We start from the raw sequence: 18,374 nt of genomic DNA, 5'->3' as shown, positions 1-18,374 counted from the left end.
TATGCAGCACCACCCAGCTTCTTAGCTTTTTTCTGTATTGACTTTATTCTTAGACAAGCTCTCTGCTTAGCCTATCAAAGGTGGCCACCAATAGCTGTGGCTCACAACAAACCCAACAGAAGGACAGCACCTCTTTCCTATAAACTTCAACAAATAATTTGGCTAGAACTCTTAATTCTGTGGCCTGAGTTGAGGACCAAACCTAGAACCAGTCATTGTATCCAGTACAATTTAGTATTTTCATTGTCCAGGCTTGATCATTGGCTCCATTGGCTCCTTCTGGAGAGAAATATGGTGTGTGTGTGTGTGTGTGGTATCCCATCAAAACCAGAGACTGAGTGAAAAGGAAAGAAAATTCTTTTTTCTTTTCTCTCTCTCTCTCTTTTTTTTGCGCTGGAAATGGAATGCAGGGCTGAGCTACATCCCCTTTATTTTTATTATTTTTTTTATTTTTCAGTACTGAGGACTGAATCCAGTGGTACTTCACCACTAAGCTTCATCCCAGACACCCCCTCCTTTTTTTTTTTTTAATTTTAAGACAGGTTCTTGCTAAACTGCTGAGGTTCACCTCAAACCTGAAATTCTCCTGCCTCAGCCTCCCAAGTGACGGATTACAGGCATGTGCCCCTGCGCCTGGCAGCACTATTGACAGAAGTTTTATGGTTGGATTTTCACAGAGGGCCTTTGCTCTGTAGAGGGCCTTCTCTCTGTAGAGAGAAATTAGGGTCCCATCTCAGCAAGAACTTGCAGTAGATTTTCCTGTGTGTTTTTTTCCAGGATTACCTACCTTGGCTTAGTAGGCTGGAAAAAGCAATGATTCATGGCATAGTAAGGAGTAAAAGTTTTTTTTTTTTTTTTTTTTTTTGGGGGGTGGTGGTATCAGGGATTGAATTCAAGGACACTCAACCACTGAGCCACATCCCCAGTCCTATTATGTATTTTATTTATAGACAGGGTCTCACTGAGCTTCGCTAAGATGCTGATGCTGGCTTTGAACTCATGATCATCCTGACTCAGCCTCCCAAGAGTAAGGAATAAAAGTAAGGAGTAACTTGGTATGTTCAGAGCAGTGTGCAAACCAGGAGCATACATACTACAAGGCTCAGAGATGCTCTTTGAGGATGACCACTTCCCTACTCCCTCCTCCCAGCACCTTCTATCTCCTGCTTGAAGCTGTGAGTTCCACGTATCTATTTTACCCATTACTTTCTTCCCAGTGCATAGTGCTTGTGTCTGGCACATCAAAAGGAACCCACATATTTATTGGATGGATGAATAAATTAATTAATTAGGTTGATCAGTCTGACAAGCTAGATCTTCTGTCTGGATTATTCAATTCCTCACCAGTAAGATAGCAGAAGGTTTGGAACAAGACTGTTTCCCTAACTCTTCCTGCTCATGATTCTGGGATAGCAAGGCTCACAGGAGTCAGCAAGGTTGCACTCTCTAAAGAACCAACAGAAGGGGAAACCAAATTTATTGAGGACCTGTATTCAGGCCCTATGTAAGATGAATTCAGATGAGTCTGAGGTCCCAAATTATGGGATTTCACAGAGTTATAATTTTTTTTGAAACTTGGAATTGAAATAAAGCTGCTTATTTCTTATTTTGCCAAACAAGGATGTTAAATGAAAAACAAACTCTCATTAACTATCACTACCATTGATTTTTTTTTCTCTCATTCTTTCATTTTTTTCCTCCCTCCCTTTCTTCCTTCCTTTCATCCTTTTCTGTTACTGGGGATTGAATCCAGGGACACTCTACCTTTTAGCTCCATCCCAGTCCTTTTTATTTTTTGAGACAGGATCTGGCTAAGTTGCTAAGGCTGGCCTAGAACTTGTGATCCTCCTGCATCAGCCTCCCAAGTCACTGGGATCCCAAGTATGTGCCAACAAGTCTGGCTATCACCATCTCTTCTTAAAAGAAATGAATTTTTACACTAAGAAAGAAATACATAGTCAGTTCCCTTCCCACCTGGAAAAATGACATTTGATCATTTAATATAATTTTTTTTTTTTGAGATGGATGTAAATTTCAACAGACAGAACAACCCTTGTGTGGGGTCCAGTGTTTGGGACTCACTAACATGAATGAATTCACACACACACACACACACACACACACACACCTTGAAAAGGGTGTTTAATTCGTTCACTTTACTCATGGGGAACAGAAGTTCAGAGTGCAAAGACTCAGAGACAACAAGTGTTAGCTACTTATGATCTGGGTTGTCTGGGTTGGAACCCAGATCATCTTGACAGATCCTAAGCTAAAGGCTGTGTTGGAACAGGAAAGGAAATGATTCAAACGGGCTTCAAACTGGTTCCTCCTCATGCTCCTGGGGAGTTTTCAGGCCTTGACTTTGATATTTTGTTCTTTGACAGATCTTTGTGGTGTGTCCACTTCTTGCCTGGCACTGGGCTAGGCGCTGGGGACAGCAAGAGAGGGTAACCAACAATTTTCCAGTCCCTTTCTTTCCTGTCCGTTGGTATTGGCCCTGGGTCCCTTTCCCTAGGCCCAGCTCCTTGCTCGGGCGGGCAAGGAATCCCCACCACAGGCGTGGGTTGTTAACAGTTTAGGGGGTTCCCTTTCCCAGGGGTGTTGGCAGTTTCCTAGGAGACTCTGGGTACCTTCAACGCCTCCAAGACCCAAAGGACTGGAACATACTGGTATGACTTCAGGCACTGCAATAGGTTGTAGAGGAAGTAATTTGGAAGCAAGAGATTCAGTTTAAACCCCATCAAAAAATATCCCGTTCGGCCCCTCCCCCGCTGCTCTAGGCTTTGTGGGGACACACAGCCCTACAACTCCAGACTGGAAGAAGAGAGTCCCTGAAATCAGGAGCCCTACCTCGGAGGGGGCTTGCTACTTTGGCCGAGAGACCCCAGGGACCGTGCCCGTGCCTCCCTCTGGCTGCCAGAACCAAGAGGGCCCATCCCCCGTTCCGCCCTGCTCGGTTCCGCACGTCCGTGCGGGAGCGCGCATCCACCGCGCTGAGCCGGAGCACGAGAGCGCGCGCCTCGGCGCGGGAGCGCGCCCCGGGGAAAACCCGAGCAAGATGGAGGCCGCGCAGAGGCCGCCGCCTGGGCCCAGGCAGCCGCTGCTTGGAGTGCCGAGCCCCGGTGCCTAGGCCGTGCCAGTCCCGGACCTGCTACCCCGGACCGGGCCCAGGTTGGTCTCCCCGCATCCATTCCCTGCGGCCGCAGCCTCCGCGCGCGCCCGGCCTGGGCGCGGGGCAGCCACCCCCCCACACCGCCGGCCCTGCCCGGGCCCTGCTGCTCCCCAGCGTCCTGGGGACAGTCCCTGCCTACCACCTGCCCTTAGCACCCCAGGCAGCCTGCTGGTCCGGGTCCCTGGTCCCTGTGGCCTGGAAAGCCCCTCTCTCCAGTCCTGGCCCGCCAATCCTAGGCTTCCCCAGCCAACGTCCAGCCCTGGCTTCTGAGGAGCGTCCCCCCCCCCCCCGCCCCGTGCCCAGATCCTGCGGTCTCAGCACCGACACCACTCTAGCCTCATCCTAATGCCACCTTCGGCCACCTCTCCCTCTTAGACCTCTCACCAGCCCCCATTTCCTGCCCCGGCACCAGTATCAGCTTCCTAATCGCCCTCTGCTAGCCCCGTACATCCTTCCCCCCCCCCCCCATAAAAGCCCCTAGTCCTTCCATAGCCCCTTTCCAGCACCCAATACCGACCTCCTACCTCTAATAGCAGCCCCCATATTCCCCCCGAGCTCTCTATATACGACCCCCGCCGTTAATCCTCTAATTATGGTCTCCAGCTTCCTTTCCATGTCCCCACGGTTCTCCTTATCCCCAATGCCAGTCCCCAAACCCCCTCCCAACTCTTCCATGACCACTTTCTGGCCTCCCCCGTTTTCCAACTCCCATACTCTCGTCCCAGCCCCCCCAACTTTCACATGACCGCTTCCTAAGCCCCCGAATAGGAGATCCTTGCCAGTCCCCCCAGACGCCGCCCCAACACTCTCATGACCCCCTCCTAGCTCCCCCATACCAGCCCCCGTGTCCCCCAGCTCCGCCCCAGGCCCCGCCCTCGCGAGTTCCTTGACTTAGGGCGGCTTCTCGCGTGCGTCCCCAGCTCCCGCCGGCAGCCCAGCGGTCTGTCCCGGGCCGGCGGCCCCCGCCTGCCGCCGCCGCCGGCCCCGCCCCCGGGCACCATGCTGCCCTCGCAGGAGGCCTCCAAGCTCTACCACGAGCACTACATGCGGAACTCGCGGGCCATCGGCGTGCTGTGGGCCATCTTCACCATCTGCTTCGCCATCATCAACGTGGTGGTCTTCATCCAGCCCTACTGGGTGGGCGACAGCGTGAGCACCCCCAAGCCTGGCTACTTCGGCCTCTTCCACTACTGCGTGGGCAGCGGGCTGGCGGGCCGCGAGCTCACCTGCCGGGGCTCCTTCACCGACTTCAGCACCATCCCGTCCGGCGCCTTCAAGGCGGCCGCCTTCTTCGTGCTGCTCTCCATGGTGCTGATCCTGGGCTGCATCACCTGCTTTGCGCTTTTCTTCTTCTGCAACACCGCCACGGTCTACAAGATCTGCGCCTGGATGCAGCTCTTGGCAGGTAGGGGAGGAGGCGGGGTCGGAACCCCCAGAACAGGCGCCAAGGTTGGGGTCTCCTTTCTGGAGGAGTCAGAGAGAGATTCTGTTCCTCTGTGCTGAGATACATCCTTGGCCCACCCTCAGCAGCTTCTAGGGAAGGAGATTTAATGAGAGAGACACCTTAAGGGAGAGTGTTAGAATTGGGTATTTGGGTCCTCATGCGTGGATATATATGCACATTGCATTTATTGATGGATTAGCATTATGTTATCTTCTCTGAGTCTCTGTTGGCCGACTTTGTGGAAATATTTTTCTGAATCAGGGCTTTCTCTAGGTGTATTCTATTTACATTATGTTGAAAAAAGCATGAGACACAGAATCAAGAGCTCTAACTTGGACCTTTAACTCGCTGACATTAACTTGGGTGTTTCACTTTGCTTCTCTGAGGCTTGGTTTCTTCATCTGTAAACAGTGGAGAGGGTTCCAGAGGACAAATCAAAGAGTATCTGGTAAACTTAAAAAAGTTCTGTAACAAGGGGTGGGGGAGGCTGGCTGTGGTTTCTGTCCAGTCCTAGAGATGTGGGTAGTTGACAGCATCTAACAACAGGGATCTCCAGAGGGACGGTTCTATTCTTTAAAACCCCCACTCCCCTGGCAGGAAGTGTTCTGGTGCCATTCCAGATGGAAATGAGTCCCTGTGACCTTCTGATGTGTTTGGCTGAGATAGTCATCCTGCCCCAAGTATCAGCAAACGGCCTTTTGGGAATGAGAAATGCTGAGACAGTTTTCCAGGATCCATTAGAGTCCCCTGTTCCCACCCATCTTTCGATTGAAGACAGATTTTGAAGATTCAGCAACTTGGGCATTTGCCTAATTGCAGATAGGGAAGAGAGTTGGGCAGGGGAAAGTGGGGCCAGGAAGGGCAAGATGGGGAAGGATGACTGGTGAGGTTAGGATAAAGTTGGAGCCCTCCAGGGATGAGAAAGAGAAGAGAAAATGTGATAATCATGAATCAGAGAGAGTCTTTACAATAACACCTCAAAACATTCAACAAGTGTACAACCCTGCAAAAGAGATTGCTTGCTGGTGATGTTCAAAGCATTTGTAGGAAGTTGGCTGTGTAGCACAGGGTGTATTCTCTTGAACATCTCCATTGAGGGGGAACCCCCATCTTTTAAAGGAGGAATGTGACATTTGGAAATGGCTGGAAGTCACTCAGGGTCAGGTGTTTGGAATATGATGGGTGATCAAACTAAGCATTGTCACTTGGGATGAAAGCCAAGATATGAGGACAAGGTCATGAGGCTGGTTCCCTCATTCAAGAGGACTTAACAAATGTTCGGAGGAATTATTGACCCACTGGAAGAACTGCACAATCTCCTGAGAGGACTGATTTGAAGAAGGTAGTGTATATTCAGATGTAGATTTTTTGTGTGTGTTTGTGTGTGTGTGTAGTACTGGGGATTGAACGAGGGTCTCTCTCATTCAAGGCAAGCACTCTACTACTGAACGACATCCTAGTCCTTTTTATTTTATTTTGAGACAGAGTCCCACTAAGTTGCTGAGGCTGGCCTCAAACTTGCAAACCTCATGCTTCAACCTCCTGCGTTACTGGGATTACGGGCATGGGCCACTGCATCCCAGCCCAGATGTGGACATTCTGATGACTTGCTTCATATCCATCTCACCCCACTCAACTTCAATGTGGATTCTCCTCCTGGTATTGGGGATTTGACCAGGGTCACTGTATCATTGAATCACAGCCCCAGTCCTTTATTTATTTTTTTTTTACTTTTTATTTTGAGGCAGGGTCTTGCTAAATTGCCAGGCTGGCCTTGCACTTGTGATCCCCTTGCCTCAGCCTCTCAGGTAGTTGGAATTACAGGTGTGCACCACTGTGCTTGGCTCTTTTCAAATCTTTGAAGAGAAGAGAATTGTAGGATGTGGGGAGTATCTTTCCAAATTTCTCACTGGTACCCAGAGACAGATGATATTTTATGTTTCCATTCTATAATTCTTCCAAAGGCAAGCTGGGAAGAATATACAGTCAGCTGGACACCCCGCCCCCCCATTCATCAGCCTAAATCTGGAGTCTGCAGATGGGTTGCTGATTGTTTGGCCTTCAAATTCTCTGTAATCTGTGTAGGTTTAATCTTGGGGATTTGATGAACTATCCAACAACCGCCACATAATCATTGAATTTCAGGGATCTTAGCGATCATCTCTTTCATATTCTACTCTTCCCTCCCTGCTTGAGAGAGAGGAGACTGAGTATAGAGAAATGAAGGTCTACAAGGCCAGCAAAGGAGTAAATGGGGTGTAAGGCTCTGGGGTTCTTCACTGTTTCCCTTGTGTTACTATCCCATTCCTGAGGGTTGAGAAGCTGAGTTGAACGGTTTATTCCATTTTGCTCAGAGAACTTCTGAATTCCCTTGGTAAGTGACTGATTCACTTTGCTTAATCAAGTGACACCAGTGCAGAGGTCAGAGCACTGTGCTGAGAGTCATGGGAATAGAGCTCTTGGCTGATTCTGCCAGTGTCTCAACAGTGCTAAATCTTTTTGGTTTAAATCTCAGTTTTCTCATCTGTACAAGGGGGATGTGGATGCAGTTAGAATAGTTGATTTAAAGTATCTTTTTCAGCTCCTTTCACCAAGATCGTTCCATTTAGATCTACACCCCCAGCCCTTTTATAAAAAATTTTGAGACAGCGTCTAAGTTGCTCAGGCTGGCCTCAAACTTGAGATCCTCCTGCTTAAGCAGGAGAAATCCTGCTGAAGTAAGAAAGTGAAAGATCTGTTATCCCCAGAGGAACTGCAGAGAAGCAAGGGGCTTTGTTTGTGTCATATAAGAGTCAGAATGTGGGCTGGGGTTGTGGCTTAGTGGCAGAGGGCTTGCCTTACACATAGGAGGCACTGAGTTCGATCCTTAACACCACATAAAACAATAAACAAATAAAATAAAGACATGCTGTCCATCTACAACTACAAAAAATTAAAAAGAAAAGAAAAGCAAGTGAAAAATCTGTTATCCCCAGAGGAACTGCAGAGAAGCAAGGGGCTTTGTTTGTGTCATATAAGAGTCAGAATGCCTGTTATGTGATTCTTGCTCCTGTGAACTTTTTTTTTTTCCTCCAGTACTGGGGATTGAACTCAGGGTTGCTCTACTGCTGAGCTACATCTCCAGCCCTTTTACTTTTTTTTTTTTTTTTTAAATTTAGAGACAGGTTCTTGTTAAGTTGTACAGGCTGGCCTCCTGCCTCAGCCTCCTGAATTGCTGGGAGTATAGGCATGCACCCCATGCCCAGCTTCCTGTGAACTCTTATTTCATGTTTAAGAATCTTCTAAATGCAGAGCATTTACCCCCTGGGAAAATACAAAGAGATATTTCTTTGTTTATCCATCACCTGTTCTGTGATCATCCGGGTACCAGATGCTGCAATACTGAGATCCATTAGGCACTCTCCCTGACCTCTAGGATCTTAAGTCTATGAAATGCAATCCCTACTCTCAGAAAGTTTATGGTCTAGTTGGTTCATTGCATTGGTCAGTAATCTTGCAGTGACAACTGACAAACTCAACTCAAACTGTCTTAATTAATTAAAATGAAGAGGGTAGAATTTATTGGCATACATATTTTGGGAGTCAAAAGTATCTGGCTGTTGAATGTGGTGGTGCACACCTGTAATTTCAGCTTCTCAGAGGGCTGAGGCAAGAGGATCCCAAGGTTCAAGGTCAGCCTGGACAACTCTGTGAGAACCTTTCTCAAAATAAAAAGGGCTTAGGCTGTGGTTGTGGCTCAGTGGTAGAGCACTTGCCTGGCATGTGTGAGGCACTGGGTTCAATCCTCAGCACCACATAAAAAAAATAAATAAAATAAAGATATTGTCCAAAAAAAAAAAAAAAAAAAGAATGTGCTTTTTAAAAAAAAAAAAAAAAAAAGATATTGTGTCCATTAAAACAACAACAACAACAACAACTGGAAATGTAGTTCAGGGATAAAGTACTTGCTTAGCATGTATGAAGAGGCTTTGGGTTCAATCCTCAGTACCCCCCCACCACCACAAACACACATACACACACACATACAGTATCTGGCTTTCCAGGAATGGTGGCGTACTCCTGTAATCCCAGGACTCAAGAGCTAAGGCAGGAGGATTGCAAGTTCAAGGTCAGCCTCAATAACTTATTGAGATCATGTCTCCAAATAAAAATAAAAAAAGGACTTGGGAGGTACTCAGTGATAAAGTGCCCCAGTACTAAAACAAACAAAGCAAACAAACAAAAACAAAAACAAAAACAAAAAACCACCCACCAAAACCCGAAATGAAACAAGCAAACAAAAAACCAAAGTATCTGGCTTCAGGCATGGATGGATCCAGATGCTCAAATAATGCCATACAGTATCTGTCTCACTCCATTTCATGGTTTCTCTATTTTGGCTCAGTTTAAGTTCACTTCCTTCTCAAAGGTGGCAAATACTGGCAGCTCTGAATTTGCATTGCTAACCCCAACCCTGTGGAAAAAGAATGATTCTAGCAAAAGTTCCAGGGTGATTCTTATTAGCCTAGCTTTTGCCAAGTGTCCACCTCTTTGTCATGGTGACTTTTTCTAAGGCCTGAGCATGTGCCTATCCCTGGAACAACAGATGGACTACTGGTGGAGAAAAGTCAGTTCCCACAAAGGTAAATCAAAGGTGACAGCTGTGGGAGAGGAACCATGGGTAAGACAACTGCAGACAGAAGCTCCTGCTCTGGGCAGTCTGAGCCCTAACACGTGTCAGGCTGCGCTCTGGAAACCCAGAGCAACAGAGGGAAATGAGACCGGAGCTGGGGAAGCCATTGACAGGCATGAGGTATTGGGCAGCATTCAGAACAGAGAAGAAGATCATGGTGGAAATGCAGAGAAAGGAAGCCACATTTGTCTTGAGTGGGGCATCCATGTAGGGGAGCAGCAAGAGAGGCCAGGAAGGAGTATGAGGGTCACTGTGTGTTGGGTTAGGGAGTTTGCATTTTAATTATCAGGCAGTTACGTGCTACTGTGACCACTACTCTAGCTCATGAAAAATGGTTAATGAATTCTGAGCCTTTACTCTATGTGAGAATGATGTGCAAAACATTTCACATGGATATGATTTAACCCTCACAACACTCCTATGGATCAGGTAGTGTGATTCATATTTTATAGATGAGAAAACTGAGTTTCAAAGAGGAGAATGTCACTTGTCCAAGGTCGTACAGGTGGTAAATGGTGGACCCAGGATTGTGACTCAGTCTAAATGTGTGGACTGCAGAGCCCGACCTTTTGGTTAACAGAGTAAGAGTGGTACAGACAGCGGCAGGAAGTTCTGCCAGAATACTTAGTAGAGGCTAGAAAAGCCTGGTAGCTCTTCATGTACTTCAGACTCAGTTTCTCAGGGCTTCTCAGGATATCTCTGCCATTTGTTTACCTGGTTGTTGCCATTTACTGAGAACATACAAGGTGCCAACTTCTGTGTTTGACATTTCCAAATTCAGTGTGTTAATTTTCATCTGTTAAAATGGCTTATTCTGAGCTGGATGTGGTGGCACAGGCCTGTAATCCCAGCGATTTGGGAAGCTGAGGCAGGAGGATCATAAATTCGAGGCCAGCCTCACCAACTTAGTGAGATCCTGTCTTTAGACAAAATAAAACCAACAAACAAAAAAACCAACTTGCTCCAAGGTCACACATCAAGTAGAAGATGGTGTTGAAACAGTGTAAGTCTAAATGGATCAAGACCCCGTTCTGACCACTGAACTGGAAAACTGGGAATACAGAGATTACAAATTAGAGCTCTGTGTACTAAACATTGCAGGTGGGCTGGGTGAGGTTGGCAAAGATGAGGTTCCAGCTGAAGTATGGTCATGGCTGGAGGGGGCAATGTCAGGTAGTTGTCTAAAAAGAACAGTGGACATAGAACCTGCACCCTGCCATTTACCAGCTATGTGGCTTTGGATCAGCCAGTTTGCCTCTCTGAATCTCAGTTTCTAAGTCTGTATAATAGAGATTTTGTTTTGTTTTGTTTTGTTTTAGAGATATTTATTACACCTTCAAAGTGTAATGGAAAGAAATAGCTGAAATGATGGGTGTAAAATGCTAAGTATGATTTCTGCTCTATAGTAAGCACTCAATAAATGGCCCCTGTTATTCTTATGAAGAACAGTTTGGGAGGAGTCCCTGATGCTCTGAGTTTGCCCTTGCAGGGATGATCAAAGGGCCTGAGAAGTTGCAAACTAAATTGTTAGTCCTACCAATCAGCTTGCTCAACTCTCATTTTACAGATGAAAGACCTGAGTCCCATAGAGAAGAGACAAGTTCATGGTTATGGAGTGAGACTTGAAACTAGGCCCCTCCCCTATCCATCCAAAGGGTGGTGATTCTGACCATGATTTATTTGATGTTGAGTGCTTACGATAGGCCAGATGCTGCCCTGGTGTTGGGATCGCAGCACAGAATGGAATGTGTGAGGTGAGGCGTTGGAGATGTGGCTCTTAGCTCAGTGGCAGAGTGCATGCCTGGCACACACTGGGCCCTGGGTTCAATTCCCAGCAGCTGCCAACCCATCAATCAATTGATAAAAGAATGCATGAGATGGAATGGAAGCTTGGGGAGACTGGATGTGGGAGGCGAGAGCAGGGGCTGGCTGGTGTGATCCAGAGGTGAGTCTCTTTCAGTTTTCCAGTTGTGTGCCCTCAATCCCCAGGGGTCTCTGGGCTATGATGAGCAATTACAGGAGTGCTCATTACTATAACTACAGTAGACATCCACATACCTCTCCAGGTCCCCGGGTTTTGTTTCAGGTTAGGTTTGGAATTTTATTCACTCAGTAAAGCTTTGTAGTATGTGCATGACCCTGCTGAGCAGATTGAGGGATTTCTTTTCTCCCATCCTCCTTTTCTTCCTCTTTTCCTCTCTCATTCCTTTCTTCCTCCCTCAACTCTCCCTGCCATCTTCATTTCTGCCTCTCTCCCTCTCTCCTTTCTCCATTCCTTTCTTTCTCACATTAACCACTTACCAAAGGCCTCTCAGGCGTGCTAGGTATTGGGAATCCTGCGTAAGAGTCTTCCTCCCAGGTACCTCATCATCTAATGGAAGAGATAAGAAAGAAAACAGGTCATCGCTGTGTGGTGCAACACAAAGAATGATTGACTCTTAACAGGGTATTCTGGGGACACGAAGGGGACTTCTAACATAGTTAAGGACAGCCAGGGAAATCTTCCAAAAAGGGCAACAACATTTGAGACGAACACCCCCTCCATTTTTTTTTTTCTCCCTTGGTGCTGGGACTGGAAGCCAGGAACTCAACATGCCAGGCAAGCACTCTACCACTGAGCTACCCCCACCCCCAATGTGAGCTGTATCTTAAAGGATGAGTGGAAAGAGAAAGGCAAACCTTTCTCGTATGATCAAGGACATGGAGGTGGGGATAGCCTGGTGTGTTTTGGGAACTACACGCAATTAGTGAAAGGAAAGGTAGAAGTTGCGACCAGGGAGGTGGGCAGGAGCTGAATCACAGAGACCCTCTAAGTCATGGAAAGGAGTTTAGAGTTTGGACATAAGCAGCAGATAGTTGAAGATTTTTTTTTTTAATTGTTAATTTTTTTCCAAACTCTCATTGACTTTTTGCAAAAGTTACAATACTTGGTAAACAAAGTAAAAAGGATACACATTTCTACATGGCTCCTTCCCACCCTCATCTCCCATTGTTTCTTCCAGAGACAACCTTATCTATTTCCAGGAAATTCCATAAATATACAAGCAAATGCAAATTCTTGTTTCATATATACCCAGTACGTCAGCATTTCATATAGTAACATGGTATATAAGTTTGTCTATGGCTGCATAACAAATCACCCCAAAACTTAATGGCTGGAAGTCACAGGAATTTGTTCTCTTTGTTTCCATGCGTCACAGGAGTTTGGAGGAGCTGAGATGGGGGCGGGTAGTTCTGACTCAGGGTCTCTCATCTGAAGGGTGACTGGAGCTTGTTCGTGTGCATGCTGGCAGGAGACCTCGAAGCAAGATAAAGGAAGAAGCCACACTGCCTGCCCCTCCACCCCATTTTTAGTGACAACTTCGATTTTGAGATATATTGCATAGATCATACCATTTATGCATACAAAGCAAAGACGTCAGTGGTTTTTAGTATATTCACAGAATATACAATGTTACTGCAATCGATTTCAGGATATTTTTGTTATCTCAGGAAGAAGCCCTCTTAATTCCTGGCTTTTCATTCTCCCCAGTCCTTGACAACTACTAATTTACTTCCTCTGTAGACTGCCTGTTCTGGACACTTCATGTTCTTTTCCTTGGTACTGGGATTGAACCCAGGGATGCTTTACCACTGAGCCACAGCCCCAGTCCTTTTTTTTTTTTTTTTTTTGAGACTAGTCTCACTAAGTTGCTTAGGACTTCACTAAATTGCTGAGGCTTGCTTTGAACTTAAAATTCTTCTGTCTCAGCCTCTGGAGTTGCTGGAAGTACAGGTGAGTGCCACCAAGCCTAGCAGGACATTTCATGTTATAAAGTTTTTCGTGCCTGGCTTCTCTCACTTCATATAACGTGTTCAAGGCTCATTCATGCTGTAGCATGTATGAATACTTCGTTCCTCTTTGTGCCAAATAATATACCATTGTATGGGTATATCACATTTTGCTTATCCATTCGTCCACTGATAGACATTGGGGTTGTTTCTACCTTTTGACTATTGTAAATGATGCAGTGAACGTTTGTGTACAGGGTTCTGTGTGGTCACACACCTTCATTTCTCTTGGGTACGTACCTTCAGGTAGAATCGCTGAGTCAATGGCAACTGCATTTTCTTTTTCAAGAATTTAGCCTTTATTTATTTATTTATTTATTTATGTGGTGCTGAGGACTGAACCCAGAACCTCACCCAGGCTAGGCAAATGCTCTACACTTGAGCCACAACGTCAGTCCCTGGAAACTGAATATTTAACATCTAGATTAAGGGACATCTAGATTGCTTTCCAAAGTAGTGGTGCCACTTGACAGTCCTAACATTCATATATGAAGTATTCTCATCAGCATATTCTCATCAGCACCGTTAGAATTTGTGGTTACAGCCATCCTACTGGGTGTGAGGTGATGTCTCCCTGTTTTTTAAAAATTAATTAATTTATTATAATTAGGTATATGTGACAGCAGAATGCATTTTGATTCATTGTACACAACTACAGCACAACTTTTCATTTCTCTGGTTGTATACAATGTAGTGTCGCACCATATGTACAGTCACACATGTACCTAGGGTAATGATGTCCATCTCATTCCACCACCTTTCCTGCACTCATACTTCCTCCTCTCCCCTTTGCCCAAAGTTCCTCCATTTTTCCCATGTCCCTCCATCATGGATCAACATCCACTTATAAGAGAGAACAGTCGGCCTTTTGTTTTTTTGGGATTGGCTTACTTCACTTAGCATGATATTCTCCAACTGTATCCATTTAACTACAAATGCCATAATAGTATTCTCTTTTAATGTTGAGTAATAGTCCATTGTGTATATACAGTTTCTTTTATCCATTTATCTATTGAAGGGCATCCAGGTTGGTTCCACAGTTTAGCTGTTGTGAATTAGGCTGCTATAAACATTTATGTGGCTGTGTTACTATAGTGTGCTGATTTTAAGTCCTCCGGGCTAAGGATCTGAACAGATACTTTTCAGAAGAAGATATACAATTGATCAACAAATATATGAAAAAATGTTCAGCATCTCTAGTAATTAGAGAAATGCAAATCAAAACTATTCTAAGATTTCATCTCTCACAAGTCAGAATACAAACAACAATAAGCATTGGCGAGGGGGTGGGGGATGTGGCTCAAGCAGTAGCATGCTCGCCTGGCATGCGTGCGGCCTGGGTTCGATCCTCAGCACCACATACAAACAAAGATGTTGTGTCCGCTGAAAAACTAAAAAATAATTTTAAAAAATTCTCTCTCTCTCTCTCTCCCTCTTAAAAAAAAAAAGCATTGGCGAGGATGTGGGGGGAAAGACATGCTCATGCATTGCTGGTGGGACTGCAAATTGGTGCAACCAATATGGAAAGCAGTATAGAAGTTCCTTAGAAAACTTGAAACTGAACCACCATTTGACCCAGCTATCCCTGTGTTTTTTCTTTTTAAAAATCATTAATTTATTAATTAATTTATTTATTTGTGGTGCTGAGGACTGAACCCAGGGCCTTGTGCATGTGAATAAGCACTCTACCAACTGAGCTATATCCCCAGCCCCTATTTTTTTTAATATTTATCTATTAGTTGTAATTGGACACAATACCTTTATTTTACTTATTTATTTTTATGTGGTGCTGAGGATTGAACCCAGGGCCTCTCATGTGCAAAGCAAGCACTCTACTGCTTAGCCACAACTCTACCCCAAATTCCTGGTTTTTTTTTTTTTTTTCAGAGACCTTCTTTCTTTCTTTTTTTAAAAATATTTATTTTTTATTTTTAGGTGGACACGATATCTTTATTTTACATTTATGTGGTGCTGAGGATGGAACCCAGTGCCTCGTGCATGCTGGCGAGTGCTCTACCTATGAGCCACAACCCCAGCCCCTCCCTGTGGTTTTGATATGCATTTCCTCAATCATTGGTTGCCCAAGCACCATTTATTGAAGTGTTTTTCCTGTACTTATTGGGCATTTGTGTATCTTCTTTGCAGAAATGTCTATTTATATCCTTTATTCATTTTTTAATATAGGTTATTTGTCTTCTTATTATTGAGTTGTACGTTTTTTTTAAAAAATACATTCTGTATAGAAACATTTTTTTTTTTTTAATTTTTAGATTTTGAAACAGGGTCTCACTAAGTTGCCCAGGCTGTCAGAGAACCTGCAATCCTCCTGCCTCAGCCTCGCCAATTGCTGGGATTACAGATCTTTGCCACCACACCCTTTGAAGCACAATAGTTCTAAATTTATGCAAAATCCAGTTTACCTATTTTTTTCTTTTTCACCTGTCCTTTGAAGCACAATAGTTTTAAAATTATGCAAAATCCAGTTTATCTATTTTTTTCTTTTGTTGTCTGTGCCTTTAGTGTCCTTTCTGAGAATCCACTGCCACATAGAGTAACAAAGATTTACTTCTCTGTTTTCTTCTAAGAGTTTTGTAGTTTGGATTTTTACATTTAGGTCTTTGACTCATTTTCAGTGTGTGTGCATTTGTCTGTCTGTGTGTGTATGTGCGTGTGCATGTGCGCGTGTGTATTGGGGACTGAACCCAGGCCTTTGTGCATGCCGAGTACACATTCTATCACTGAACCACACACCAATCCCTTGAGTTAATTATTTGTATGGTAAGAGATAGGAGTCTATTTTCATTCTTTTGAACCTGGTTATCTAGTCCTCCAAGCACCATCTATTGAAAAGATTACTCTTGGGCTGGGGATGTGGCCCAAGCGGCGCTCTCCCCTGGCATGCGTGCGGCCCAGGTTCGATCCTTGGCACCACATGCAAACAGAGATGTTGTGTCTGCCGAAGACTAAAAAATAAATATTGAAAGGTTCTCTCTCTCTCTCTCTCTCTCTCTCCAAAAAAAAAAAAAAAGAAAAGATTACTCTTTTTATTTTGGTTCCAGGGATTGAACCCAGGGGCACTTAACCAGCCCTTTTTATATTTTAATTAGAGACAAGGTCTCCCTGCTCAGGGCTAAATTGTTGAGACTGACCTTGAACTTGTGAGCCTCATGCTTCAGCCTCCTGAGCTGCTGGAATTATAGACTCGTGCCCTGGTGTCCAGCTGATTACTCTTTCTTTATTAAATGATCTTGTTACCCTTGTAAAAAAATTGATGGGCTGCTGGGCTCTGTGGCTTACACTCGTTAATTCATCTACACGGGAGGCTGAGGAAGAAGGATCGAAAGTTGGAGGTCAGCCTGGGCAACTTAGTGAGACCCTGTCTCAATATAAAAAATAAAAAGGACTGGTGATGTTGATTGGTGGTAGAGTGCATCTGGGTTCAATTCCCAGTACCTCCAAACAACAACAACAACAACAACAACAAAAAAAAAACCAGCAAACAAACAACAACAAAAAGTCCCTGTTCCTAGTCTTCCATATTAGGGAACAGGTTTCCTACCCATGAACTTTTCAGGGGCACATTTAAACCACAGCAAATAAGTAGTTACCTCATGAGACTATTTAAAGATTAATAATGAGTATATGTACATACCCTGGCCCAGTGGGTGCACTCAATAAATGTTCACAATTGTTATTAGCTGTTGTATGATTTGAATCAAATCAGTGGTAGAACAAGGAAAGAAAGGCTGGCAAGTGGGACCAGTTAGGGGATGAGCCTGGAAAAGTAATGAGGTCCCACTATGAAGCTCTTGGAAGCTGTGCCTTGATGTCAGAATTGTGCAGTGACTTTCAAAGGGTGCAAGTGTTGTCAGATCAGTCGGGGCAGGGGCAGGCAATGGCCAAAGGAGGCAGATTTAAAAGGGCCGCTGAACAGGCTTTATTGAGATATCACTCCCTGGCGGAACTCGATCAGACCCACAGAGGGGACAGGGGAAGGGTCTGAGGAGAAACCACGTGGAAGCTCGACTGGACTGGACTTTTATGGGGCTTACAGCAGGAAGGGAAGGGCTTGGGACAGGAAAAGGTGTTTCTAGGGTCCCTTGCCCCCTTGGAGTTGGTCAGGGGAGTTGGCTGAACTCCGGGATTGGCCGGGGGGTCTTGTTGATTGACAGGCATTGGTCAGGAGATCTGGCTGATTGACAGGCGTTTCTGCCGGCATCTGATTGATGTTCTTTTCCAGTACCGGCTGCTTTGTTCTAAGTTGCCACTAAGTTGCCACCAAGTCGCTGCCACCGACCTAACAAGTGTGGCTAATGTGGATTTAGAAAGATGTCTCGAGCTTCAGGCCGTGGTGGCACACACCTGTCATCTCAGCAGCTTGGGAGGCTGAGACAAGAGGATCGAGAGTTCAAAGCCAGCCTCAGCAAAAGTGAAGTGCTAAGCAACTCAGTGAGACCCTGTCTCTAAGTAAAATACAAGATAGGGCTGGGGAGGTGGCTCAGTGGTTGAGTGCCCCTGAGTTCAATCCCTGGTACCCCCGCTGCTCCCCAAAAACAAAGATGTCTCAAGCAGCCTCTATGAAGAATGATGCACTAGATGGAGGCTTGACTGGAGGCAGGGAATCCAGGAAGAAGGCTGTGGCAGTGGTCTAGGCGAGCAGTGCTTGGGCTGGGGGTGAGCAAGCAGGAGAAAGATAGGAGACCTGTTTAGGAGCCTGATGGGTTGTGTTGGGGGTGAGGGCAAGGCAGGTGCTGTGTGTGACACCAAGTTTCCTGCATGGATGATTGGGTCTCTGAAGTGACATTCACAGAGGAAGTAGGAGGAGGACCACGATTGGGAAGTGTTGGGTTTGAGGCCCGAGTGGGATGTGCAAGAGGAATGGTTCAACAAGCAAGCCATGTTTTGGTGTGGAGTTGAGCAGACAGTTCTGGGTGGGAGATGGACATCATCATAGTGAGGAGTCATCTGAGTGAGGATGGAATTGCCTGGGGAGGGTGTGTGGAAAGAGAAGAGGAAACAGCTCAAGAAACCAACCCTTATGAGGCAGGAGGAGGAGGAGCCAGGAGTCACAGTAGCAGGAGGCCAATGAGCAGCTGCGGAACGATGGCTCTGAGGGAGACTACCTGTTCTGAGCAGAAAGGGGTGGGCTGGGAAGGGATGGAATCACTTGGAATGGGGGGAAGGCAGCAGAGACTGGTGCTGGGGATGGAACCTGGGGCCTCCAGCATGCTAGGCAGATGCTCTACCATTGAGCT

The 18,374-nt window shown here is 45.7% G+C and overlaps 2 protein-coding genes across 3 annotated transcripts in view; one reads left to right on the top strand and one right to left on the bottom strand.

The window, feature by feature from the left end:
- Nucleotides 1–2,125: 2,125 nt before the first annotated feature.
- The window catches only part of Setd5 (SET domain containing 5), a 123,835-nt gene continuing 107,586 nt past the window's right edge, over nucleotides 2,126–18,374 (bottom strand). Inside the window, exons 26-27 of one of the 2 annotated variants that reach the window (XM_071605905.1) lie at nucleotides 11,590–11,659; nucleotides 2,126–2,684 (exon numbers count right to left, since the gene is read on the bottom strand). In XM_071605905.1, the coding sequence (XP_071462006.1) occupies nucleotides 2,678–2,684; nucleotides 11,590–11,659 (77 nt within the window). In that variant the 3' untranslated portion in view covers nucleotides 2,126–2,677. Of the gene's footprint in view, nucleotides 2,685–4,667; nucleotides 4,706–11,589; nucleotides 11,660–18,374 lie in introns of those variants that run through there. The other variant, XM_071605906.1, reaches the window with a different exon arrangement.
- Lhfpl4 (LHFPL tetraspan subfamily member 4) overlaps nucleotides 4,172–18,374 on the top strand; it is a 28,315-nt gene continuing 14,112 nt past the window's right edge. Inside the window, exon 1 of the mRNA XM_027931994.2 lies at nucleotides 4,172–4,577. Coding sequence (XP_027787795.1) covers nucleotides 4,172–4,577 — 406 coding nt within the window. The remainder of the gene's footprint in view (nucleotides 4,578–18,374) is intronic.

The sequence above is a fragment of the Marmota flaviventris genome, chromosome 20, assembly GCF_047511675.1.
Source record: "Marmota flaviventris isolate mMarFla1 chromosome 20, mMarFla1.hap1, whole genome shotgun sequence".
In the NCBI taxonomy this organism is placed as follows: domain Eukaryota; kingdom Metazoa; phylum Chordata; class Mammalia; order Rodentia; family Sciuridae; genus Marmota; species Marmota flaviventris.
This window is presented reverse-complemented; position numbering and strand designations above follow the sequence as displayed.